At 44.0% G+C, this 27,909-nt stretch overlaps 1 protein-coding gene across 4 annotated transcripts in view; it reads right to left on the bottom strand.

Moving 5' to 3' along the window:
- EHBP1 (EH domain binding protein 1) overlaps positions 1–25,156 on the bottom strand; it is a 306,658-nt gene extending 281,502 nt beyond the window's left edge. For 2 of the 4 annotated variants that reach the window (XM_079969702.1, XM_079969701.1), the window contains exons 1-2: positions 24,882–25,155; positions 23,461–23,884 (exon numbers count right to left, since the gene is read on the bottom strand). In XM_079969702.1, the coding sequence (XP_079825828.1) occupies positions 23,461–23,564 (104 nt within the window). In that variant the 5' untranslated portion in view covers positions 23,565–23,884; positions 24,882–25,155. Of the gene's footprint in view, positions 1–23,460; positions 23,885–24,881 lie in introns of all 4 variants that reach the window. The other 2 variants (XM_079969700.1, XM_079969703.1) reach the window with 2 other exon arrangements.
- Between the last annotated feature and the right edge of the window lie 2,753 nt (positions 25,157–27,909).

Here is a 27,909-nt window from a genome sequence, read left to right as displayed (position 1 = left end):
CAGCTAAAGCCAAGACATTCCTGGACACATTCCAAGCTTTCACAAAACAGCCATAACATCCTACATGCTTGATCAAAATCTTGTGTCATTATACAAGGCAAAGGCTAAACCAAGACCTATCTCAGATCCCATAAAATACATGGCTTAAAAGATTAATAAAATTTATTATCAATCCCAATACTGTATTGCTCTAATCTTAAAAGCATGATTGAAGATACAGTGGAAATCTAACCTTAGCTATGCTTTGCCTATAGCAAAAGGAGCCTGCTGATGCACGGCTTGAATAGGAGCAGCTCCATGAACTCCTCTGCTCTCACAGATTTTTGTGGCTACTAGGTCTATGGACTGCCTGCTCCCATGTGAGCAGGATCATTTTCAGAGACCCCTTTCAGAGGCAAATGGTGACCAGGAACGGGCCTTCTTTGGTAATGTCACTCCAGCTATGGAATGTTCTTCCTAGATATATAAACCTGGAGTCAACTTTCATGAGCTTCAGGAGCCAGGTTAAAACTGTATTCTAGCACAATTCTATACATGTCTACTCAAATGCAAGTCCCATTCAGTTGAATGAAGGTAAGTGAAGGTAAATGTTTAGGGGTACTCTCATTTTGACTCCAGAAAATCACCATTTTGTAGTTCAAATTGGGAAAAATAAATACAGTAAATGGACAAAATTACAAAGATTCACAAAATGTTTAGGGGTATGCGTACCCCTGCATACCCCCAGAACAAAAGCACTGCCTTTACCTACAATTGGTCATACTTGGGTCTCTAGTGATGGCAATAGAACCAGGAACTACATACCTATTCCTTCAGAGGGACTGCAAACCTATTCCAAGATATAGGAACCACCCATCCATATGATCTCCATCCTCTCAGCATCCAGCCAGTTTTTTAGCCTTCATGCAGCTCATAACTACATGAATGCATCTGTTTAGGACATGCACAGTCTCCCCCAATTCGTATTACAGAGAAACAGAGCTGGTATCATCAACATACCACTGGCACCTTGCCCCAAATCTCCTAATGACCATGCACACAGGATATTCATATGGATATTAAATGATGCACAGATATTAAAAGATACCAAATAAGGTATTTTTCCGTGTATAACCATGTATAAGACTAGGTTTCCCCCCCAAAAAATTAGGGGGCATCTTATACACAGATGCATCTCCCCCCATTTTCTTAAATCTGAGTCCCCCAAAATAGGGGGCATCTTATACATGGGGGTGTCTTATAGACGGAAAAATACTGCAAGGTGGGTGAGACACAATAAAGCTAACAAAATAAATATATCTGGATAGCTTTAGGAAAACTCTCCAAACAGAGTGAATGGGTGGTGAAGTGGCAAATGCAATTCAAGGTAAACAAGAATAAAGTGATGTATGTTGGAGCAAAAAAAATTTAATTTCACATACACACTCATGGGACCTGAACTGGAGATGACAGACCAGGAGAAAGACCTTGGAGTCATAGTAGATAGCTCAATGACGATATCTACCCAGGTTGTGGTAGCCATGAAAAGGGCAAATTCCATTCTAGGCATCATTAGGGAAGGAATTGAAAATAATGTCATTATACAAATCTATGGTGCAGCAGCATTTGGAGTACTATGTACAGTTCTGGTCACCTCACCTCAAAAAGGATATTGTAAAGTTGGAAAAGGTTCAAAAAAGGGCAATCAAAATGATCAAGGGGATGGAGCGACTCCCCTATGAAGAAAGGTTGTGGTGTTTGGGGCTTTTTAATTTAGAGAAAAGGTAAGTAAGAGCTTTATGACAAAGTTTATAACATTATGCATGGCATGGAGAAAGTGGCTAGAGAAACGCTTTTCTCTCTCATAATACTAGAACTCATGGATATCCAGTGAAGACGAATGGTGGAAGATTTCAGGCAGATAAAAGAAAGTACTTCTTCATGTAGTCATATAGTACATAGTACATAGTCAAACCCTGGAACTCGCTCCCACAGGAGAAAGTGGTGTCCAACAACTTAAAGGTAAAGGTACCCCTGCCCGTACGGGCCAGTCGTGACCGACTCTGGGGTTGTGCGCTCATCTCGCTTAAGAGGCTGGGAGCCAGCGCTGTCCGAAGACACTTCCGGGTCACGTGGCCAGCGTGACAAAGCTGCTCTGGCAAGCCAGCACCAGCACAGCGCACGGAAACACCGTTTACCTTCCCGCTATAAAGCGGTACCTATTTATCTACTTGCACTTAAGGGTGCTTTCGAACTGCTAGGTGGGCAGGAGCTGGGACCGAAAGACGGGAGCTCACCCTGCCACGGGGATTCGAACCGCTGACCATGCGATCGGCAAGCCCTAGGCGCTGAGGTTTTACCCACAGCGCCACCCGCGTCCCTTGTCCAACAACTTAGATGAATTTAAAAGAGGACTGCACAGATTCATGGAGGAGAGGGCTATCGAAGGCTCTGCTCTACCTCCACAGTTGGAGGCAGCAATGCTTCCAAACCATGGGAGAGGAGAGGGCTTCTCTTGTGCTCATGTTCTTCTCCCTGGTTTCCCACAGGCATCTGGTTGGCCACTGTCAGAACAGGATGCTGCACTAGCTGAGCCACTGGCCTGATCCAGCAAGCTATTCTTATGTTCTACCTGCAACCAAGGCATCAATCACCACCATCACCACAAGTCCTTCCGGGGCAGGTGGCTCCCACTACTATCCAATGATGCTCATTCACTGAGCCCCTGCTGCAAAGTCTGCCCTTCCTGCGCCCAGAGTGACCGCATGGGGTTGTCGAAAAGAAGCAGAGCAGTACGGCCAGTGTTGCTGCCAACCCTTCCTCTTGGCAGCAGGGCTGTCACCAGCTCAAGCTTGAAGCGGCCAAGTGATCGTCATCCCACCCAATTATACAGAAAACCCGCCGCAATTGTGCCAAACTATTTGCTGGATTCAAACAATGTCTTAAATTTCTGGCACCAGGTAGCAATAGCCAAAAAAGGGCAGAATGTACAATGGTAAGAAGTGAAGAAAGCGTTTGAGAAGAATGACTAGACAGTGGATAAGAGCAAAGAGCACTAAGGAACAGAGAGCTGGAGAAAGTAGGGGTAATGGAAAAGGAAAGGTGTTTCAGTCAACTTATAGCCCACTTTTTGACTACAGTCCTCAAAGCAGTTAACAGCATTTATAAAGATGCAAGGAATACACTAAGAACCAGATGGATAACACTAACAAAGTAAAACCAATACACTCAGCTGGATTAGGAGCCAGGTATCTGCTATTCTTTCCCAGAGAATAGTTATTTATCTTTGTTCATAAAAATATTTGTAAATTTTAGACTATAAAAATAAATATCATAAAAATGTAAAAGTGGTTTACAATAATATCTCTAAATAATAACAGTATCTAAAAATTAAAACTCAGTGAATCAACTATTATGGAAAAATGTTTTCTTAATTGCCTGCATAAAGTTGGAGGCATGGGAAACCTTTCAGCAGACATTTACAGGTTGAAACAGAAGGCACCTGCAGCATCTCTATCAGCAAAGCATTCCACAGGACTGGGCTGTCAGCTGAGCTGTCAGATGAGCCTTGTCATCTTGGCTTGTTCAACCTTGTTCAACCTGCAGTTAATCTCAGTGATCAAACTGGGATGTAAGGGTTCAGGTGGTCCCCAAGGGACCCTGGACCAGTGAGTGTTTGATGGCCAGGGAGTGGTGGAGGGGAGTAGACAGAAGCAAAATATAAAAAGGTAAGGGATAAGCAGAGAATTTAAGAAGAGAACTGGAGGAAGCAACAGCCAAAAAAGGAACAAGGAACTTTCTGGAGAGGCTGGGGATGAGTAATAAAAACCTTCTGCACAGGGAAAACCTGAGCAGACCACAGCTTGAAGTAAATGGATGGGAAAGAAGTTTACTGAAAGGCCATACAGTGTGAGACAGCTCTTGTCTTGAGCAGATGCCAAATATGGGAATATATGTTACAAATTGAGGGTAACTAGCCAATCGAGCATGTACACATTATGCAAATCCTTCACCAATGTAGATATTTGTTTATAAATATTCCCAGAAGCAAACAGATACAAAATGAATGCGTTAAGCCATTTAAGCTCCGGTTCATCACATTTTTATAGCTTTCCAGGCTTGTTCAGACTTGTAAACACCAAACTACATTTTACAAATATTTTAGTTCGGATATATTTCCTACCAATTTTGTCAAATTCTCATGCTGATTGCTGTGCATCTTTCTCTCCTGCCACCCCCCCCCCCCCGAGAGGAGGACAGAAAGAGGAGACAAGTTCTGCCAACTAGTTCTGTGTTCGCACAACAAGACAAGGCTGACTAGGGCTAGGCAGGATCTGGTTTTCAACATCATGATATATCAGCAGCTAAATACTAGTATATGCTGATATATCACGATATCTGGAATGTAGCTTGGCTGTTTCTTCCTCCCTACCTTAGCATAAAGGCAGGCAAGCAGCAGCCAAGCACACGGAGCCTGAAAAGCACATTCTCAGGCTTCATGTGTATATCTGCCTTTGCCTTCATCTGAGCAGGCGGGCTGAGTCTTTCCTCCTGGAGCGACCAACTGCCCGCAGAGGAAAGATGCAGCCTGCCTGCTCAGGTGAAGGCAACTTGAGCTGCCAATACATGGCAGCTGGGGAGCAGCGATGTATCAGCAGCTCAAAAAGTCTGAAACCAGTATTGCAATGTGAACGCCATATCGGTTTCAGACAATAAATCGGCTTATCACCCAGCTTTAAGACTGACTACATTTATTTTCCCGTAATAGAGACTGGAAGGCCACACTCAGTGTCAAGAGCAATGCAGCAGAGGAAGCTTGGGTAGGGAACAGATTCTCGGCCCCCAGACTCAAGCAGCTGCCATTCATTAGTGGCTTCTAGGAGTTGGTGTTTCAGCCTTGAGAATGTTCACATAAAATGGATAAGAAGAGTGTTGAATCCCTTTCTGTTTCTGTACTGATAAATGTTGGGTGGTTTATTAAAGTAGCCTCTAAAACAAGCTTCTAAATGGTAGAACATGTGTGTTGCATGCAGAATGACCTTGAGTTGAATCTCAGTTTACCCAAGAGCCTATGATGGAGGATGGTAAATCAACATAGCTAGGAAGTGCCTGTGCCTCAATTGTGGAGGACTTATCTGTGTATGAGATAACCCATCATCTTAGAACTGATCCACTTCACATGAATGCTAAGAAACTATGGCACATTCATTCATGCATACAAATCAACTGTATTTTTCTCTCATGGCAGAGAATGAGATCTACCAAATGGAGTGGCATTCAGGACAGTCTAAAAACTAGAATATGGAGTCTACAAATATATTTAGGCAAGGCACAATGAAACAGACAAGTTACTTGGTGCAATGTGGGCAGCTGTGTAACCTTCCATTTAAGTTAATGAGGGTGAACAAGGTAAGCCATGATTTTATAGGATTTACCTTCCCTTGGGTCGCTGTCTAATGAGCCAACAAAAGGCCCCACCATAAGGCCAGCTAGATAAATTGCAAGCAAATGTGGGCATTAAAGTGATCCTTTAATTTAATTTCCCTCAGATTTGGGATAAATGCAAGCACCACAAATTATGCAATCCATTAAAAACTAGGTCTTTCATTATGCTTGCTGGGGGTGAAACAGCTTTCTCTTCCCCTCCCCCCTCAATAAGCTTACAAAGCTTACCAAGTCAATCCCTTGACGGAAACAAATACGACCACTTAGAAGCCATACAGTGCTTACGAGTATCCAAAATGAATAGGCAGTCCCTGCAGTGCCTTGCTTACCTGGCTTAGGGAAGGAGGCACAGGAACTCTGGTAGATTCCTAGAGCCGTCCCACGACCTTCCCACAGCACAGAAAGCAGCCCTCCACCTTGAAAAGAGGGGTGGTACCAGGGATTCTTGGCTTTATGTGATTTAATGTTTATGCTTGGATGCCCAGAATCAAACACTTGCTTAAGCTGCAAGTTAAAAGGTAAAGGGACCCCTGACTGTTAAGTCCAGTCGCGGACAACTCTGGAGTTGCGGCGCTCATCTCGCTTTACTGGCTGAGGGAGCCAGCGTTTGTCTGCAGACAGCTTCCAGGTCATGTGGCCAGCATGACTAAGCCGCTTCTGGTGAACCAGAGCAGCGTACGGAAACGCCGTTTACCTTCCCACCAGAGCAGTACCTATTTATCTACTTGCACTTTGACGTGCTTTCAAACTGCTAGGTTGGGAGGAGCTGGGACCGAGCAACGGGAGCTCACCCCGTCACGGGGATTCGAATCACCGACCTTCTGATCGGCAAACCCTAGGCTCTGTGGTTTAGACCACAGCACTGAGGCTCCTTGCTTCTACACAGTGCTATTTTTCTTGAAAAACAGATACCAGAACTCACTGTGGAAGCCTCCCATGTTGTCTTATAATGGCAATAGAGCACCTGTACCAGAACTGAGCTCCGGTTAGTTCTGGCTGAAAAAAAAGCCATGCTTATAAAAAAGAGAGAGGTACATACCAATTATGTTGGGGAACTGTAACAGTTCAAAATACATTACTATTGTAAAAGCACTTTGTTAATTTAAGAGAAACAGAAAAAATACTTTCCTCTCCCACAGAAAATTTACGTAATATTTAATATTTAATTATAATATTTATAATCATCAAGACAATTTTTATGCTCCAATATAAAAGATGCATACTTCACTTTAACTGAAATACAGTACAATGAACTGTATATTTATTAACCAAGAATACATTCCAGGAACTTGTTTAGACAAGGGTCTAACCTTTGCACATTAACTATTTGTTAATTAAATCTTAGCGGTGTGCTTAAAAAGCATGGAGGTTAATACCATAGATGTCAACGTTTCCCTTTTTTAAAGGGAAATTCCCTTATTCTGAATAGGATTCCTCGCAAGAAAAGGGAAAAGTTAACAGCTATGGTTAATACATATTAAGACTCTCTAGCATTAAATGAGACTCTAGGGTCCTAACACCCTAGTGAGCAGCCAAAACACATGTACTCACCTGTACCACCTAACTATTGGGCATTTTCTGTGGTTGATCCCTATTTGTGGATTGCTCTCCCTAGAGAGGCTTGCCTGGAGCCATCATAATATACTTTTAGGTGCCTCTGGCCTTTAACTAGCGCTGGCATAAGCACAGAATTTCCTGGGATTTGGCCCTCGGAAAATAGTGTCGGGCAAAAGTCACTGAAATATTCAGGAAAATCCGGACATATGGCAACCTATGTTGGAAGCATAAACTTTAGTGAATTTCCTTAAATATAGCTCAAAACTCCATTATTATTTTTTTAGGTTTTGTAAAACAACAACAACAACTCAACAACTTTGGCCAAAAATAAAAAAGCTCAACAACTTTGGCCAAAACACATACACACAAACAACCCTACTTTAACTATTTGTGGCCTTTTCGTTGTGGGTGTGATGTTTTTAATGTATTGCCTCCCAACTTAGTTTTAATGTATCTGTGTTGGGTTTCTTTGGTTGGTTGGTTGTAAGTTGATTTGGGTTGCCTTGGGCAAGATAAATGAACTAACAACTTTAATAAAGAAGGAAAAAATAATAATTGCACAAAATGGCTAAAAGTAAAGGTACCCCTGCCCGTACGGGCCAGTCTTGCCAGACTCTAGGGTTGTGCGCTCATCTCACTCTATAGGCCGGGAGCCAGCGCTGTCCGCAGACACTTCCGGGTCACGTGGCCAGCATGACAAGCTACATCTGGCGAGCCAGCGCAGCACACGGAACGCCGTTTACCTTCCCGCTTGGTAAGCGGTCCCTATTTATCTACTTGCACCCGGGGTGCTTTCGAACTGCTAGGTTGGCAGGCGCTGGGACCGAGCGACGGGAGCGCACCCCGCCGCGGGGATTCGAACCGCCGACCATGCGATCGGCAAGTCCTAGGCGCTGAGGTTTTACCCACAAAATGGCTAGATGCTATTTTATGTGATTGATAGATTTGATTCATCTGTCCACTGCTTTTGCTGAAGCAAAAATGTCAATAATTATAATTAGATATACTGCAATGGCATAGCTAATCAACTGTGGCACTTTTTAAGAAAAGTGCCAAATTTACACTATTGTACCAATATATGCTAATCATTTTCAGGTTTTGAGCATATGGTATGGTACAAGTATACATATGTGCGACCAACCAAAGTATTATTTCAATTTGAATAGAGTATAACACTAATTGACATTGATTATATATAATTATTAAACATACCAGGATAGTTGTCAACATTCATACAATTGCAATTTATAGAATTTCTAAATATAACACATATGTACACATTGACAAGCATTTAAATAATAAGTCTATTTTAGATACATTTAATATTGCATATGTTCATAGAAACCAAGTAGAAATTAACATATATAATGTTAAAAAGTTTCAGTCAGCTTATGCATGCATGTGAAAAAAGCTCAGTGGTAGAGCACCTGCCTTGTATGCAGACAGTCCCAGGTTCTGGGTCAAGTTGCAGCTGCTTCCAAGCCAATATTGAGGTGGACTCAGTATAAGGCAACTTCCTATATGTCACTGCATGCTATACCACGTTCTCTTGGCTGCACATGCAATACCATACAGCCCAATCAGCATGTATTAGACCACAAATTGCACAATTCTTTTGTCACTATGCTAACAAGTATCAACTGTGTTAACCTCTGCTTTAACAATTTGTATTATAGGCTGTCTCAATTTCTTTTTCAAATGATCAGGAAATAAGCAAGCAGAGACTATCCACGTGACTAGTTCTGAAGATTAGATGGTTAAAGAGAAGTAGACAAGCAATGAGAACAAGGCAAGCTTAAAACAAAGAAACTGCTGCAAGTCCTTTGAGAGCATCTTTCACTACTATCAAACTTAGCCCGTATTTGTGCTAGATCTTCATTGTACTTCCATAGGAAATGCATCTAGCATTAAAGAACTAGACTCTATCAGCAGCTGAAAATCACAGTCGCTGAAAACTTTCAACATGTTGCCACTGTATGCTATTATGTGATATTATGGTTGCATTCTACACTGTGACAAATATTTGTAAAAACTACTTTTTTCAGTCTTAGTAGAATTTCAGCTATAATTCAAAGAGAAAAGGCACGACTAAATAAAATGAAAACTAAAAACAATTCAGATATACAGTGGTACCTCGGGTTAAGTACTTAATTCGTTACTGAGGTCTGTTCTTAACCTGAAACTGTTCTTAACCTGAAGCACCACTTTAGCTAATGGAGTGATTTCTGTTCTCATCCTGAAGCAAAGTTCTTAACTCGAGGTAATATTTCTGAGTCTGTAACCTGAAGTGTATGTAACCTGAAGCGTATGTAACCCGTATGTAACTCGAGGTACCACTGTATATCCCATGATACAGGTGAAGGGAAACAGGTTTTAAAAAGCTAAAAGTTTTAAGTCTGTGGAATTAAAGGTGTCTGGAAACAAAGATGGATGATTAAATCTGACTGTAACACAAAAAACTATGCAATATTTTTTATGCTGAAGAGTCTGAATATGCTTGCTTGGGAGCCTTTACTCCATATTTAAGTGGCCACTGGACTATACTTTTAGATTTTATCCTGGAATACCAGGAATAAAGCTCTGTATAAAAAGTCAGGGTTTTAGAAATCCAAGGAAGTACCAGGACACAGGACTCAGACTTTGTTATAAGGCTCTTCTGAATCATGTTTTTAAAATGTAGGTAAAACTACCATAGAACCTACTTATACAACAATAAGATAAAATCACTGTTCATGTGATAATGCAAGCTGAAGAGCAATATAATTTCTGCACTTTTGAATGCCATGTGAAGGGCATCAAGAGACAATGAAGAGGTGCCACTGTTTGAAGGAAATCTCTCTTTGTGTATTACAAAACACATAGGGCACCCCAAATTTTTAAACACCTTATCTCCTTGGAACATTCACCACAGAACCATAGCGTGCCTTCAAACAAATTAGTTTTTGCTTTACAATACAGCTGAAGACTTACACTATCACAAAACACTAATTAAAATATGGACAAACGTATGATTGATAACTGGAGGCTTTCCCAATATATGTGGCAGCTATGCAACTTCTGCTCATATTTAGGTCAACATACGGTAATAAATCTCTGACATTTAAAATAACCTCCACTGAAACAATTGTGGAGTATCCTAGCATAATCTGTCTACCCCAAACCACATTTTATCTTATGGTTATGCTAAGTTCTGATGTTCTGGTGCACTCTTAAAATAATGGTGGGAAATGTATGTGGAAGGAAATTCAGAGGAACATCATTGCCATTTGCTTTACTGAACTGTGGACAATTTTTCCAAAATACCTATGTAAATATATAGCAAAGCACTAAAGTTTTCCTGTTGTTTCATTTCGTGTGTGTGTACACCTACCACACTATGGGAAAGGGAATAACAATTTAGGCGGTGCGGAGGGAGGATAACGGAGAAGTAAATGAGTCATCTTGAGTTGCTGTAAAGAAGGTGTGGTGAGGAAGTGGTAGAGTCATCCCAGAGCCTTCAATGTAGCCTTGCTCCAGAGTTACACTACACTCAAAAATTAAAATGGACTCTGGCACTCTGCACACCTCCCACCACCAGGAAGTGGGGGGGGGTCTTAAAGTGCAGCTGCCTGTACTGCAGAAAGACAACCCCTTTAATAATTCTCCCCGCCACCACCACTGGGTGCTGGGAAGAGCTTTGAGCGGCTGCAGCAGGCAAAGGAGCCATCTATTTAATCGCTCCCCAATCCCCAATGTAGGAGAGTTATTAAACAGATGGCTCCCTTTCTTGAGACAGCTGCTCTGTGTCAAGAGGAAAGGGGGTCAAATATTTAAGCAGCCAACCTACCCAAATGCAGGAATCTGGGTGGGCCCCTTTAAGAACCCTGCTTGTTGCTTGGGCACTGGGGAGAAAAGAACAGAATGACTCCACAGCAATGAATCAGCCTGTATGATCCCTCTCAATGTCTCAGGCATAGCCTTGTTCTATGTTAGGGACTTCAAGGGGATAAAAATAGTTTCTCTCCCTACTGCAGCTACATGGTGCTCCTCTCTGTGTGGCATCTGCACCACAACTACTTGCTCTGCCTTGTCTCCCAGTAAGCCCATCAGCAACAAAGACATTGGAAAAGCCTCCACAAAGGCATGTTGCCCTGAGCCCCCTCAAATCTGGTGTTGGCCGCCCAAATTCAGTAGTCAACTTTCAATAAGCATCTCAGATTGCTGCAAAATAGAGAGACTGGAAAATCCCTGGGTCAGATTTCAAGCAAAAATTGAAAAAATTAAGTCTTCCTTCTCTAGAGACTTTACGTTTCCCGTATCTATTGCTGTAATGAACACCACTACAACTTATAAACCCAGCAAGTACTTGTGTCTCTGGATACCTTTCAGGATAGTGATAGACATAAACAGAACACAGCAGATTATTACTTCTGGTAAGTAATATAGGGAGAAATTTATCATCTCACTCATTAATGTGAATGAAGGCATGGCTCATCAAGTGGCATTTACTGGCAAGACAAATTTTTCATAGATGTGGAACCTAAAAATAATTTTAGGGCAAGCCCACTTCCATTAATCATCTCCAAGCATTCAGCACTTTTCTTGGCACTAATGGACTGTTGACATCTTAAAACTTTGTCTGGATAGTGTATGAAGGCATCTAGTAACTACTTAATTTCATATTCTCAGAAATTGGTGAGGGTTAGGGGAATGAAAGAGAAGAACAAGGCATGCAGATCCTGAAAATTTGAAGCAGTTAAAGTAGATGGTTCCAATAGATTAAAACTGGTAAAATGAAATGGTATTCTGACTGGAGATTCTCAAGGCAGGCAATTTTAATAGGTATTGGCACCCAGATCTCAAGAGAAAGCTCCTATAAGTCCACAAAGAAGATTTTCTAAACTTAGTGTGATTGTTTTTTTAGCTTCTTTATTTTCAATTTCACTTAGATGCATTTCAGTCTACAAAAAAATGAAATAGAATATATCTTCTGCAGGAAGTGCATAGGGCTATAATTATTTTATTGTTTCTACAATTCCAGGAAGGCAGCAAAGTGAGCTGGGTTTGCTTGTGCAAGGCTGCTCTAAGCTAAAGGTGCTGAAACTGTAAGAAGCAGGCTACCATCTCCTCTGAAAATATTACCAGATTTTGTGCAATTAAAATTCAGAAAAGAGGGACAGATATAGGTGCATTCTGCTACTGTTAGAGGAACAGACAGGTGGGGGTGGGGTTCAACTGTGCAAATCAGGGGTCGGCAAACTATGGCCCGGGGGCCGGATGCGGCCTGAAAGGGTCGCAAATCCAGCCCGTACAGCCATTTGAAAAACCCTGCCAAGTGTCCGAGGCCGAAAGGCCACGTCAGTGTTTACCTCAACGTGGCGTGGGGCAGCAAGCATCTGTAAACTCCAATGCAGCCTTTCATTCATTGAGCCACCCCTGACATGCAGCCACCCATGGCTCCCACAGCAGCAGGGGGCTGAGCAGAGAGCAAAGCAGGAGGGAGCAGTGAGGGGGGCGGTAGTGGTGGCTTCAGCGAGCTTGTGGGGCTGGCACTGAGGCTGCAGCTGAAGCTGGGCTTCCCCCTGCATGAGGTGCTGCTGCTCAGCTCCTTCCTGGGGTAGTCGCCATCGCCCTGCGCCAAAGAGCGCAGCCAAGGGGACAGGGTCCGAATGAGTCACTGCTTCCTGGCCAAGGGAATGCAGAGAAGGAGGCAGGGTCTCTGCACCTGGACAGATGGTGGACCCCCCCCCCCGGCCCTTCTCCCTTCGTTGTCTGCCACCTGCCTGCACTGGGCCGAAGCCCTCTTTCTCTCTGCCTGGGCCGGCGGGACGAGAGCCAGTGGCTTCGGGAATCCCGACTACAGCTTTTTCTTCTTCCTCCCCCCCCCCCCATGGCAGTTCATATTTTTCTTCAAAATATAGTCCGGCCCCTCACAAGGTCTGAGGGACAATGAACCGGCCCCCTGCTGAAAAAGTCCAAATCATAGACTTCCAGGAAAATCTTCTTAAGGAGGAGGTGCACCATCAGCTCCTCCAAGGCAGATGGTTACTTCTCCCTCTTCCACTTACATGCATTACTCATTTCCTGGATCCTATAAGGTTACAGCATTCTTTACAAATATACTTTATATCTGGAACACAAGTACAAAATGACAGAAGCTGCTTACTCTGGAAAATCAAATAGCTGCTAAATCCACAAGGCATCCACTACTAGAATATAAAACGTTAGCTCCAGGACACTCAGGCACACACTGATAAACAGCATATTTAAAGCCACACATATGGAGAAACTGACATGTGCAACCCACAATCAGTGAAACTATCAAAGGGTTAGTTTGGACCTCTCAAGCCACTCATGCAAGTACTTAATTAGAACACAATATTAAGCAGTGGCCAGCATTTTTAAATTTCCCAGTATGTGCTGCTACTTTTGTAAGGGGGGAAAAAAAGGTTTCAGCACTGCTTTAGGAGCGATCACTACAAAAGAAACACATAGTGATAGCAGAGCAGCAGCCTTCAACAGACAGCATTTTCATTTCCTAAAGTGGTGCTTCAGGTTAAGAACAGTTTCAGGTTAAGAACGGACCTCCGGAACGAATTAAGTTCTTAACCCGAGGTACCACTGTATTAGGAAACAGCAGATGGGGAATGAGAGACACTAATGAACAAGACATCCCCCCCCCCCCGCCCCAACACCTCCCCAAATCTGTTGTGGGGGGTTCCTCAACCCTCCAATCATCACATATACAGTGAAGGAAAAAGTATTTGACCCCCTGCTAAATTTGCCCATTTGCCCTCTGACGAAGAAATGACCAGTCCATAATTTTAATGGTAGGTTTATTGTAGCTGTGAGAGACAGAATAACAACAGGAAAACCCCCAGAAACCCAGAAGACAAAAGTCAGCGATTGATGTGCGTTATAATGAGTGAAATAAGTATTTGATCCCCTATCAACCACCCAAATGTCAGGTTACCTGGTATCTTTACTGTATGTAACGAGCTGAGATTAGAAGCACCTGCTGTAAGGGAGAGGCCTTACCTGTAATCCCAGCTTGTTACAGTACCTGTACAAAAGACACCTGTCAACAGAAGCAATCCAGATTCCAAACTAGCCACCATGACCAAGACCAAAGAGCTGTCCAAGGATGTCAGGGACAAGATTGTAGACCTGCACAAGGCTGGACTGGGATACAAGACTTTTGCCAGGCAGCTTGGTGAGAAGGTGACAACAGTTGGTGCAATAATTTGCAAATGGAAGAAACACAAAATAAAGGGAGATTTGGGGCAGAAAAATGAAACTGATAAGAAAGGACTAAATCCTCCTTTCCTCCACATGCTATGGTTTTGATCAGGATTGAGCCCTGTTATTATTACGGATTAAATTTGTTAGCTGCTTGTCTTGTACAAGGCAACTCAAAGTGACTTACAACCAAAAACAACCCCCCTCCCATAGATATATTAAAACCAAGAAGAAAATACATTAAAAGTATTCCACCCTACTACAGCTCCTATTTTTAAAAAGAGAGAAAAAGGGCAGGCATGAATTCATACTTGATTTAATCAGGGATTTTTCAGACAGAACTCACTGGAATTGCGTTCTGACAGCTCTCAGCTGGGTCCCTGACCAGCCTCAGCAAAGCTCCGCTGCACCTCCGGCTCACCAGGGCACCAGAGAGGCACAGGTGAGCCAGAGGCGCAGTGGGGCTTTGCTGAGGCTCTTCAACCTCCCAGCTAACAGCTGATGTGCGGGAAACCTGGAAAAGCAGGTAGGAGATTGTTAAACTGCTCCGCTGAGGCACAGGCAGCTACCCACCCTGCAATGGAGCAGTATAAGAAAATCGCCACCTGTGCCTCAGCAGTGGCGAAGCTGCATGCTCCGCTACCGGGGGCAGAGAGCATGTGGGGGCGTGGCTGGCGCCCAGGGGGCGTGGCACACATCCCAGTGACGTGGTACACCGCCTGTGAGGGCGTGGCATGTATTCTGGGGCGTGGCGCACTATCTGTGGGCGCGTGGTGCCCGGTACATGAGAGGGGTGCGCAGCGCGTGTCCGGGGAGGCCGCTGTGATGGCACCCTACTGAAACAGTAGTGCCGGGGGCGGTCCGCTCCCTACGCACTCCCGTTCCTCCGCCAGTGTGCCTCAGCCGCCTTCGCATGGGTGGGCAGGCTGCCTCTTTCTCCTGGGAGGAAGAAGCCGTCAACCCACCCCTCGCCAGCCTGTGCAAAGATGGCTGAGGCAGCCCTGCAAACAGAGTGTGACAGCCTCCATTCCCATGACTGCCTCAGCTACTGCTGCTGCCTTCGCACGGCCGCCTGGTGTGTGTCTGTGTACATCACTTCTAGTTTGGACCTCATACTCTCCCCTTAAATCAGACAGTCAAGGAAGCAGGCAACAGTTACCTGGGGGGTGGGGGCAACTGCAATTTTTTGTGGCTGGAGAGCAAAACTTCAGTGGGAGAAGATAAGGACCCCTGACTCTGCCTACTTACAGCTCTCCTTGGAACTTTACATACAATCCTTTCTTGGTGTCTCCTACACACACACACACACACACACACACACTTGGGAGTGTACCCCAAGGTTCTCTGTTTGAGAAGAAACAGTTCTGCACAGGATAAAGCATCAATCTACGCACTATTAATACAGTGGGCTGCTGAACTGATCAAAATTTGGACCAGGCCGAAGAAGATACACACATATGGGGCAGGATTGGACAATACATTTGATACTATTTCTAAAATGAAGCTACTGACTTCTTAAATATGAAGCCCCTACACATAACAAAATTGCTGAGAAGGTTATGGGGATGAGAAGAGAAAAGACATTTAAAACAAGTCCAAAATCTAGTGTGCAGTATTGGAAGCAGTGTTAGAATCCTCAGATATAAACTTATTGCCAAATGGCACCTTAAGCCTAGGTTACGGTCACCACAACGGAATGTCTAGGCACCATTTTCTTCCAAATAAGGTTGGTTATTATTATCATTATTCCTTTCATTTCTATACCACCTTATATTTTAAAGGAAAAAATCTCAAAGAAGCCCCACATCTTTGGAATGACCTTCCCTGCCACTCCCCAGCTTTCGTTCCACTAGAAACTGAAGATACCAGCTTGACTTTAGCCAAGTCTTTGGAAAGGGGCTTTATGTACACTACAACGCCAGAATGTTGATCTGTTGCTGCTGTTTGTGCTTTAATTTGGATTTTGCACAATTTTACTTTTTGTCTTTGTTTTTATGAAGTTTATGTGCCATATTTCCATCCTGACACCATGTTAAAGGCAGTTGATATGTATTTTAAATAAATACCGTATTGACCTGAGTATAAGTCTCACTTTCCCCCCAAATTCCAACCGTGAAAAGTGCGGCTTATATTTGTGACCTTACGGCATGCAGCCAGGAGTGTGGGGTGAACCGAGCCAGGAGCATGGCAAAGCAGCGCCCGCCCCATGCGTAGTCCCCCATCCTCTCCCCAGAGCAAGGAAGGGGAAAGGCCGCCAGCAACGCAGCGTGGCTCCCCCCCCCCCCCAATATGCAGCCAGGAGCAGCGAGGAATGGAGAAGCTTATATTTGAGTATTTTTTCTTTCCCTCCTTCATTTTTAAAGGTGTGGCTTATATTCAGGCCAATATGGAATATGAACGTTGGAATAAAAGCTTCTTGCATCCTTTATGGTTGCCCCCTGCTTACACTGTGCATTTTGCATTGCATTTATGACTTGGCAGCTTCCAGGCCCTGCAGAAGGCATTCTCTTAATATCCGCAACAGTGAGCTGACCTAAGCACCCACCACCACCAAACTCAAGATCACAGAGCTCTTCTCTACAGCAGGTCAAGCTGGTAAACAGAATTCCTTTATTTTATTCTCAACATTCAATTGTGGAAAAACTATGGAAAAGAAAAACCTATGGCAAACATATTTAATAAGAACTGGACTCAAGAACGACTCCTTTTACCAAAGTACATACATTTAGTTTAAAACGCAGGGACTACCTCCAATCAAGTGCAAGTGATACGGAACTATTACACACTGATATGAAACGAGCCTTCTATTTTCAAAGGGCAGCATTCAGCAGAAGTGTTAAATTTTACAATTCACATGCCAAGCTAAAAGAAAATACCTTCCAACCATGATAGATAATGTGTGCTTGCCAACACATGGGCAAAATGAAGTGAATTAAGGAAGTGACACCCACTTGTAAAGGAATCTCCTCATTTCCTGGCATGTCTTAATGGATACATTGTATTTTTGCATGTGGGAGAAATACTGCAGAGCCATCAGATGAGCTTGAGTACATGAAGTGCTCAGCCATGTGTGCAGAAGAGGTCTTGTGAAAATATAGATCTCTATGAAAGCTTATGCATAGGGAACTAAAATCAAGGAAGCATCTAGTGTAGAAGGTTTATAACCTAGACCAGTGGTTTTCAACCTTTCTGAGTCCACGGCTACCTTGGACAACCACATTTATTTCTGCGGCTCCCCTGGGGGAGCCACTTACACTGGGTTTCTATTACAGTAAGTGGAGAGTCCCCCATTTCGCCCCACCTCTTTTCAGCACCATTTTTGGCACGTGTGTAATCGGGAGCGCATGTGTCTAAGGAAACACAAACAACACCGCTGCTGTGCAGGGCCCCAGCCTGCCTTTCCCTAAATTAGTGTACATGTAGTGGGGAGAGGGGTGCAGAGGGCAAAACAGGATTAAGATCGGAAGCAGAAATATTTTGTCATTTCCGGGGGAAGAAAAGCAAGAAACACACAACACAGGACACACATGCAAATATGGTTCTTTCCTGCAACGTCCTCCCTGTCCCCATAAAGCTGGGCGACTGTTAAGGAGGAGGGGGTTACCTGGGAGGAGAGGTAGAGAAGAAAAGAAAAGAAAAGGGGATAGGGATGTTGTGTGTAGAAGGAGAGAGGAACATAGAAGACACTCCTCACTTTCAGGGTTATTTTTAAATCCCTCCTTATAGAGCACATACGCATCCAGGCAAACATACCATGAAGCTATTTGGTTATTTTCTTGCATTCCTCAAGCCCTCTATATAAAACTAAAGAACTGTTAGTTATTGAAGCGAAGGAGGATTTTTGTTACTGTGTGTATGGAGATTTAAGAAGATAAAAGCCATTCAAAAGGGTTTCCCCACTTCTTTTGCCAGTGCAAGTTAAAGCTGCAGACTCCCCTGAATGTTCCTCAGAGAGAAAGAGAGAGATAATGTAGGAAGATATGGACTACAAGTTAATGAAAAACGCTCCCCCGGCTCCCCTGAATGTTCCTCAAGTCACCTCAGGGTGCCACGGCATACCGGTTGAAAACCAATGGCCTAGACCAATGTCCTGCCCTACAATGAAATGAAGCAGTGTGTCACTCTTGCTCAGATGCACATACACTCATGGCGCTATCCCACACTTGAAGCCACTGCAGGCAAAGCAAGCACCAATAAATTAACCAATCGTGATATTCTGCTTGCAAACCTTCTCTCTCTCCAGAAGTTGCTAGAATGTGCCCCTTATAAGACAAAGCTTACAGTTAGGTACAGTTTTAGCAGCATGTAGCATCACTGGGTGTTCATAAAAGGCTCAAGAGCCCCACAATTCCAGACAATTTCTAGAGCAAGTAGGAAGTCATGATATCAGAGAAGAAAGTAGGGTGGGACGAAGAGGACCGCATACCAAGGTAATGATTTCTCCTAATCCACAGATCTGCACATGCAATAATAGGATGCACACAATAATGCGTACACACACTCCAAACAGATGGCTAGCACAGAGTTTATAAACCTCAAGCACATTGGACAATACCATCCACTTCCACAAATTACCAAGACCACATGCAGTTGCCCAGGGTCAAGATTTGTGCCTAAGAGGCTGGAATGTTCACAGCTAGCAAAGTGTACAATGGCTGATTCTTTACTTTGAGAGTTGCAGTGTCCCCTTCTACAGACAGAAGGCTTGCCTATAAAGATATTTAGTGCAAAATACCCATTAACTTTGACAGTAACTTGTAGGTTATATGATGGGGCTGACAGGAGTGGGGGGAAGAGAAAACAGAATTGCAATCAGACCTAACATCCTATTTTCTATAATGGCCTGCTGGCAATTTTAGACATACTATAACTAACAGGATCAGCTCTAGGACTATCCATTTTTAATAGTTAACATTGTTAGGGTCAAGAATTATGGAAATCCCTAAAACTGAAGACAGAAAATCTCTTTACTATATGCAGGGCAGCTGAGGCTCTGCCATGAGCTAATCCATTTTTAGAGAGAGCCAACTATAAAGATGCAGAAAAGTAGAGCAAAAGCAGTTTCCCATTAACTTTGCACAGCCAAGTCCCACTTCATTTCAGAAGTATTTGGATGAACATATAAAAGGACAACTAAAGTTAGATGCAGCTTCATTTGAAATGAATGAAAATGTAAGAGTTCTTCAACAAAGTAATTAAGGATTATATTCACATCCATACATAAGTAGCTCAGATCTTTGAGGAATAGATCTGAACCACTCTCCCCACCCCTTCCACCACTTTCATGAACAATCTTTTCTTACAACCCCACTTTCCTCCCTAGTGTATTTTAATACTTCATTGTTGGTCAGTTTAACATATGAATGGTCTATTATTGCTACAAAAATAGCATTGTTTTGTTGGAATGTTCAAATGCCAGTACATTAAAATAAGATCATGTTAGCTAGAGTCTTAATCAAAAGGACACTTACAATATGACCCCCAGGGCAGACATTATAATCATGATCCTTAACTGCCACATCACGGCAGACTTGTCCTCTTAAAGGCAAAGGACAGGAAAGCATTTTAATCCTATCTTGTTGCTGTTGTTGTTGGGCCAATTTTCCTGCCTTCCTAAAACCAACACACATAGCATTTAACTTAGAATGTCTAAACTGTTCACCAACATACCAAAATAAGCATCAAGACACCAAAAGGAAAGAAGGCACTTTGTTGCCAAAATATAGTCATCCACAGTTTTGCACAGAAAGTGCTTATAATTTTAGCTTTAACACAGATGGACTGTATTTCAAGACTGCTCACTCCCCCTTACAGAGAACAGTTGAAATTCAAGATATCCTTTGAGTTAGGTCCACATCTATGCAGAGTCAAACATACAAAAACCTCTTGAAATGAATGGGCTTAGGCATGCTTAGATTCACATGTGATCAGGCGGCACATTTTCTAAATGTAACAATAATGCCACTATTGCAGGCAAAAATCCTGCAAACATTCATCCTAAAAAGATGAACTCACACAAATTGCTGAACTGCCCAAGAATGAGCTGTTTCATCCCAAGATAGCTTAATTAGCCCTCTCCACAATCACTACAAGCAGGGCTACCTAGGGGCCATATTGCACTGCAGGGAGACCCTTGTGGTCTCTTCCAGCTCTATGATTCTATGATGTTTTTTAATATTTGTTTCATTTTTCTGTAAAGCACTTTGTATGTTTCACCTGTAATATAGCACCTAAATATATTAAATAAATAATATGGTCCTGCCTCTGGTAATGAGTTTGGCCGCACATCAAATGAAGATGTATGACAGAACGAGAGATGACAAAGATTTTCACTCTCATACATAACTTCAGACATTGAGAGTGTCTACAGCCAAAGTGACACTGACTCAGAGTACGCAAGTTGGATCAGGGATTAGCTGATTGTGTAAGCATAAAGGTAAAGAGAACCCTGACCATTAAGTCCAGTCACGGATGACTCTGGGGTTGCAGCGCTCATCTCGCTTTACTGGCCATTTGTCCGCAGACAGTTTCCGGGTCATGTGGCCAGCATGACTAAGCCGCTTCTGGCGAACCAAATCAGCACACCGAAACGCCGTTTACCTTCCTGCAGGAGCGGTACCTATTTATCTACTTGCACTTTGACGTGCTTTCGAACTGCTAGGTTGGCAGGAGCAGGGACCGAGCTCACCTCGTCCCAGGGATTTGAACCGCCGACCTTCTGCAGGATCTAATCATCGTACTAAAAAAGTACAATGTAAAAAGAGGAAGAGTGTTATATCACAACATTCTATTGCAATACTTTTAATTGGATCTTGGTTGTAAACCCTTCAGGGATAAACCCTTCAGACAAGGCAGACTTTAAAGCAATGCTAAAATAATGCCAGGTAAACAAAGAAAAAACAACAACAAAACCAACAATTTCATGATTATTCCTAGAAATATCCGAATAAAGAAAGTTATATACCACCAGCTGAAATTTTGGCTGTCAAAAGCTTCTTCCCCTCCCCCAAGCAGAACGTGGCTACCCAGTACACTTCTGGGAATCATAGAATCAGAGTGACTGAATATATTTTATTAAATCCAGAGGCCACCAGTGAATTGGGTGGAGTGAAATCACAGACACACACTTGGGAAATGGCAGCAGATGGGTCCTCTCTCATTCTTAAAGTTGTGTTATTATGCTTTTTTCTCATGTTTCCAGTACCTCTAGTGGGTATAGGACAAGTAGAAAGTTCACCTGTTGAATTTCTGCTTATGATTCAACCCTCTCCCTAAGAAAGGGATGGTTTTAAGTAAACTTACTGAATTAACCGTGGCAAATGCAGTCCAGGTAAAGTTTTAGAAATTGCACTAAACAGTAACGTTTTCTGTATGAAACTTCCCACCCCAATCGTAGAAGACAATTTTTTTCACAATTATGTTGATTCTGTAAACAATCCATTTCCAAAGAAGCTAAAAACAGAACTACAAATCAAGAAGTCCCCTGTTTCATGAACTTACTAGGGGGCCTCAGGCAAGTCACTCTACCATACAGCCCTAAATACAGCATGGGGATAACCTTGCAGAGTTGCTGTAATTATTACATCAAGGTAATGCATGCAAAGGACCACAAATACCAAGTACAAATGGAGCAGTGCGACTAGGATGATAAAAGGTGTGAAAACCAAGCCTTATGAGGAACAATTGAAGGAGTTAGGTATGCTTAGTCTGGAGAAGAGAAGACTGAGAGGTGATATGATAGCCATCTTTGAAAATTTGAAGAGATGTCTCATGGAAGATGGAGCAAACTTGTTTTATGCTGCTCTAAAGGGTAGGATCCAACCCCATGGATTCCTCTGCAAGTAAGGACTAAACACTAGGAAGAACTTTCAGATGTTAAGCGCTGTTTTACAGCAAAATGGATTCCCATGGAAGCTGATGGACTCTCCTTCATTGGAAGTTTTTAAGCAGAGGTGAGACAGCCATTTGTCAGGGATGCTTTGCTGAGATTCCTGCATTGCCGGGGGTTGGAATAAATGACCCTCGTGAGTTCCTATTAACCTCATGATTCTTTGAGTGCCCTGCACTCAAAGAACGTAACAGCAAGAATTAGAAAACAGGTTTTATTTATTTATTCCAAAACATCCACACACACAGTATATGCAGTGCCTGCTACTGAGAAATGCCAAGTATTCTCTATCTAAACTGATATTGCAGAACGGAATAGTGAACACAGGTATTGCATTCTGTCAAAGAGACTGCATTCTTTTAAGTTAATGTTGGCTAAAGCAAATATTTCTTTATTCTTTTTTACTGCAAAGAGAAGCAGAAGCCTACCAGTTTTTAAAGCATACTTTGCAGTGAATGTGGGGGGGGGGGGGGGACAGGCCCATACAGCTGATAGGCTAGACTGTTCTGACTAATTTAAACTATGTCCCATTGGGTTACTGCAACACAGAATTCTTGTCTGACTAAGCAAATAACTTGAGATAATTCCCAAGGCTGAATCTTGGCTGTTCCCATTCCAGAGTTGAAAGAAAGTATTTTCAGACAAAAGCAAAAGTCAGACATACCCAGAGAGAAATGAATAATATTGTCAGCCCTGTTAAGTCCTTTACATATCCCTCTGGCATCAACAACTTACAGTCAAACCTCGGTTGTTGAACGCAATCCATTGCGGAAGACTGTTCGACTTTCGAAACATTTGGCAACTGAGGTGTGACTTCCAATTGGTTGCAAGAGCTTCTTGCACTCCAGCAGAAGCCGCATTTGGGTTGCGAAAAACGTTTGAAAACCGGAGCATTTACTTCCAGGTTTTTGGCATTTGGGAGCCAAAACATTCGAAAACGGAATCATTTGCGAAAAACGTTTGAAAACCGGAGCATTTACTTCCAGGTTTTTGGCATTTGGGAGCCAAAACATTCGAAAACGGAATCATTTGAGAACCAAGGTTTGACTGTATCAGGTTTGTGGGGCTACCGAGAGCCTGTCTTGGTAACATTAGAAGGACATGTTACAAGACAAAGAAAATTCAAAGAATTGCATAAAAACTGTCCAAACCTGCACATATCTAATAAATGCTTGATGTGACCATATAATCCTGGTGAACAAGCAGTAATTATTTTTACAGGGACAGAATAAGTGCAAAGCAAAGCATTTATAAAGGGAAATTTGCAAACTGCCTTCTGTCCCTTTTGGAGACGAGAGGCAGTAATCATCATCTGAAGAGGCAACAGCATGTTCAAGTAGCAGCAGCTCATTCCAACAGAACATGTTACTTACCATTTCTTAGTACACTCAACCATTAGTTCCTGGTAAGAGGCCACAAACTGGAACTTGGATGCATGTTTTCCAACACGTTGCAGTCTTTTCCATACTGAAGCCATGATAAGCAGCTAAAAAAGCCAAAGCCCCAACAGATGTAGAAAGTCTGAGGTTGAGCAAGGCAGGTATAATAGTTCGTTTGTGCTAAGCAAGCTACATGTAAGTCTAATAAAAACAATGGACACAGAAGATGTTGAAAGGATGCTCAGGATGCATGTTCTGGATATCCCTTTCCCAGAGTAAATCTTCTTTTTAGTGAACAGCACATTGTTGAGTGGGTACAATCATGAACCACGAAAAGGAGAAAATGTATGTGCAAGGAAGTTTCCTCATAGAGTCATCATTCCTCTTCATGGGCTCAAATGAGGTTCAGGCTGTCAGACTGGAAAGCAAAACAGAATTCAAGTGAGGCAGTGGCAGTATGTGCTGTATGTGATACTGTTACAATTGTGGGAAATTTCTTATGTGCTTTTCATATAGCATTCATGGACCCGCAACACTGTACACATGAGAGAGAGAGAGAGAAAGAGACCCACACCCCTTACAAAACCCTCATAGAGAGGGAGAGAAATGCAGAAGCAATTTCAGGAATGCAAGCCACAAGTCTGTCTGGAAACAAACCAATCAGTTATTTTATCAACACACTCATCCTCCCAAACAACTTAAACAAAATACAAAAAATCAGGAGGGCCACCCTCCAGCATCTCTTGGAAGCCAGGCTATATATCGAGGTGCTGCCAACAGTACACACAGAGGGAGCTGCGAGAAGTTCTTTGTCTCCATGCTGATGACAAAAAGGTGTAACAGTTGTTTCTTCCCTCATCTCCTTGCTACAGGGGAATCTGTGCATATTGGGAAAGTCCGAGCATACTGGTGGTGCTGGTGTTGCAGCAGCAGCAGCAGCAGCAGCAGGCAGTTAGACTGAGGGTGCAAGAGGGTAAAAGACCTTTCCTGAGCTTCAGCAGCTTAGGGCAGGGATATCCTTTTCCTGCACCCAATAGCAAACAGATCCCCTTCCATCTGTGGCGCTACTTTCCAGCCACGAAAACAGGGCAGGGGCTGTACGGAAAGTGCAGCTATTTGCTTCATCTGGACAGGGGGGAGAGGAAAGGGAAAGCGCAGCAGCAGCAGCAGCAGCAGCAGGAGCCTCCATGGGCAGGAGGCCGGCGAGGGGCTGGCGAGCAGAGGCCGCTTCTTCTTCCGCCGCTGGGCGACCTCTCCTGCTTCAGACACTTCTCCGCTTTGCGAGCGAGACACCTGGCCTGCTGCATTGTGTCTGCCCGCCTGGCTTGAGGGGCGAAGGCGAGGGCTCGGCTGCTGCCCCTTCTCCATCCCCGGGGCTGCGCGGGGCGGGCGGGCAGCAGGGATGTGGCTCTTACCTTCTTCCCGCCGCTCCAGCCCTCGCTCCCGGCCAGGCGAGGGGGCTGCGCGGGGCTGTCACACACCCCGGCCGGGGCTGGGGCTGCCCATGGCAACCGCGCGGCAGCTGCTGACCCGCCTCGCTCCAGGCAGAAAAGGCAAATAAAAAAGCCCCGGCGAGGGAGGCGGCGGCGGCGGCGGCGGCGGCGGCGCTGCTTCTCCTCCGGGACCCCGAAGCAGCAGCAGCAGCAGCAGCAGCAGCTCCGGCTCCTCGCATTCCACAGCCGCCACCCTCCCGCTGCCAGAGGTGCGCACCTCACACCAACTTTCGCCCAGCAGGCGCAACCGAACCGGCGCCGCTCGGAGCACGCCATTGGCAAAACAGGCGGGAGCCCTCCCCAAGCCGGCGAGCGCATTGGTCGCGGGGCCGCGTCGATCATTGGCCGCAAGGCGCGCGCGCGGGGGGGGGGAGCGGAGGGTAAAGCGAAACCCTCCTCGCAAGTTAAGAGGCGGGCTTGGGAAAGGGAGGAAAGAGAAGGGGCGGGCTCGGCTGCCGCCGCCGCCACACACACACACACTCGCCGCAGCCTCGCCCTTTCCATTGGCTCGCAGCGCCGCCGCCGGGGCGGGGTTGTTTACACCGAACGGCCCGGTCATTGGGTGGCGCTGGCGCCCATCTGCGGAAAGTTGCACGCGCCGGGGTTTTGTGGGAAAGAAGGCAGCTGCCGCTGGATGGGACCGGGGGGGGGAGGGGGAGGCGAGGCGCCCGGCGCGGCCTCCCGGGTGGTGGCGCCGCCTGCGGATCTCTCTCCCTTTGCTCGCCCCACAGCAGGGCGGCTAACGTGAATAAAATATAGGGGGGGGGGGGCACACACTGAATGGCGATGACCATCAACTAGAGGGGCGGCCGGTACCCTCACGGCCCCTCAAGCATTCTGTTGGCCCTTCAAGTATTCCCGGCCCCTCAAGTATAACTCTCGGCCCCTAGGAGTTGCCTCTTATGCCCCCCCCCCCCCACACTTCGCCCTCCACTTTCAATAGGTTGCTCAGAAGTAAAAACCTCCAAGCTGGCGCAGACTCCTGTTTAAATGATGTTGATGATGATTTAATAAATTGCTATAGTGCCCTCCATCCAAAGATCCCAGGCGGCTGACAACAGAAAAATACAGAGTGAGAATAGAAAATACGTACAATAAAACAAAATAGCACTGATACAGTAGTATGTATTTGTGTGTGCTTATACAGTAAGGGCAGTATAGAAATTTAATTAATTAATTAATTATACTTTAGTCATGTTGGACCCCACTCAAGCTTTGTCAAATTAACAGTAAGCTACCCCCCCCCAACGCTCTGGGATCTCTGATCCATCTGTGGTGGAACTGTGTCCCAATAACATTCATTCTGACATAATATTTTCTCTGACACTTCTCTTTTAATCAATCATAATTTGATTTGGGATCCTAAATTAGCACTTTTGTTGCTTGAGGGCAACTCCAATCCTGAAGTTACATTTTGAACTCTTAGAGTCTTTTCTCTTAGCTGTTGCCAGGATGGAGGTAGCTGCTAGGTAGAAAACAGGAGAAAATCTCACTTTTCTCACATGTATGAGAAATACATATTATTGGATTGCCAGTTACACAAAGTAACAGTAAGGTACATACATAATAAATTCATTGATTATAAGACTTCTCCACAGACATGCATGTGTTATAGTGGGTTGCAATAACTGCTGGTTTATTGATGTGATCAATAAACATGTGCCTAAAAATGTGTCTCACTTTGCCTGCCCATTAACTCTGCTGTGCATGGTCAAGCATTTAGAAAGTGCTATTTCTGGTATTGTTTTTGTTTTTATGTTAAGTTTAGGGTGTTATTGTTGAAAACCAATAAAATGCATTAAAAGGAAAGATCCTCAACTCTATCATGAATTTGAAAGCGTTCAAAATTAACTTTAAGGTAAAGGTAAAGGTACCCCTGCCCGTACGGGCCAGTCTTGACAGACTCTGGGGTTGTGCGCCCATCTCACTTAAGAGGCCAGGGGCCAGCGCTGTCCGGAGACACTTCCGGGTCACGTGGCCAGCGTGACATCGCTGCTCTGGCGAGCCAGAGTCGCACACGGAAACGCCGTTTACCTTCCCGCTGGTAAGCGGTCCCTATTTATCTACTTGCACCCGGAGGTGCTTTCGAACTGCTAGGTTGGCAGGCGCTGGGACCGAGCAGCGGGAGCGCACCCCGCCGCAGGGATTCGAACCGCCGACCTTTCGATCGGCAAGCCCTAGGCACTGAGGCTTTAACCCACAGCGCCACCTGCGTCCCATAAAATTAACTTTATGTAGCCCCAAATCTATCATTTGGAAAGTATACATTCCTAGTTAAACTAGAGTACATCCCTTCAATCTTAAATCTTACCCATTGTTTGTGTGAACATACCAGATGGCATTACTGTAATTTAATGATATTTAGGCTGCATTATTACTATCTGTTAAACTACATATACAAAAATCATCACAAGTCTTCTCACTATAAAAAACAGTGCTGCCCATTCATATTTGTTGAGACTTCCACACCACTTTTTAGCCAACACTCTCAAGGTAGTTCACAAATCATATAAAAACAGTATACCAATATTAACACAGCAAAGCAACATTGCTCTTATATTTTATAATGTGTGTGATTTATAAATCTTTTAAAATAAAGCATGGATCAACAGAAACACAACAACTGATAAATTCCAATGTTAAGGGTTAATTCCCAAAAGCACAACAGCTACCAGAATATCATAAGAGAGGGGGAGGGGGAGGGACCAATACAAAAGAACAGCATTTCAGACTGTGTGGTGACATTAGAAAAGTCTCTGCCTTCCTTTGGATAGGTGCTAGATACTGTTACTGAGTTGCTAAGATAGTTTATGTTTTGCATTGGAAACTGACGCCAACCCAGTGCAGTCTTTAGGGAGCTTCTACTATGCAAGCCCATGAAATGAACAAGAGTTGCAGGCATATTCTATTCATATTCCTTTGGTTTGGATTCTGCTGCTACTTGCAGAGT

The sequence above is a fragment of the Podarcis cretensis genome (assembly GCF_951804945.1).
Source record: "Podarcis cretensis genome assembly, chromosome: 3".
In the NCBI taxonomy this organism is placed as follows: domain Eukaryota; kingdom Metazoa; phylum Chordata; class Lepidosauria; order Squamata; family Lacertidae; genus Podarcis; species Podarcis cretensis.
The sequence above is the reverse complement of the archived record's forward strand: the minus strand, read 5'-3'. Positions and strand labels throughout refer to the sequence as shown.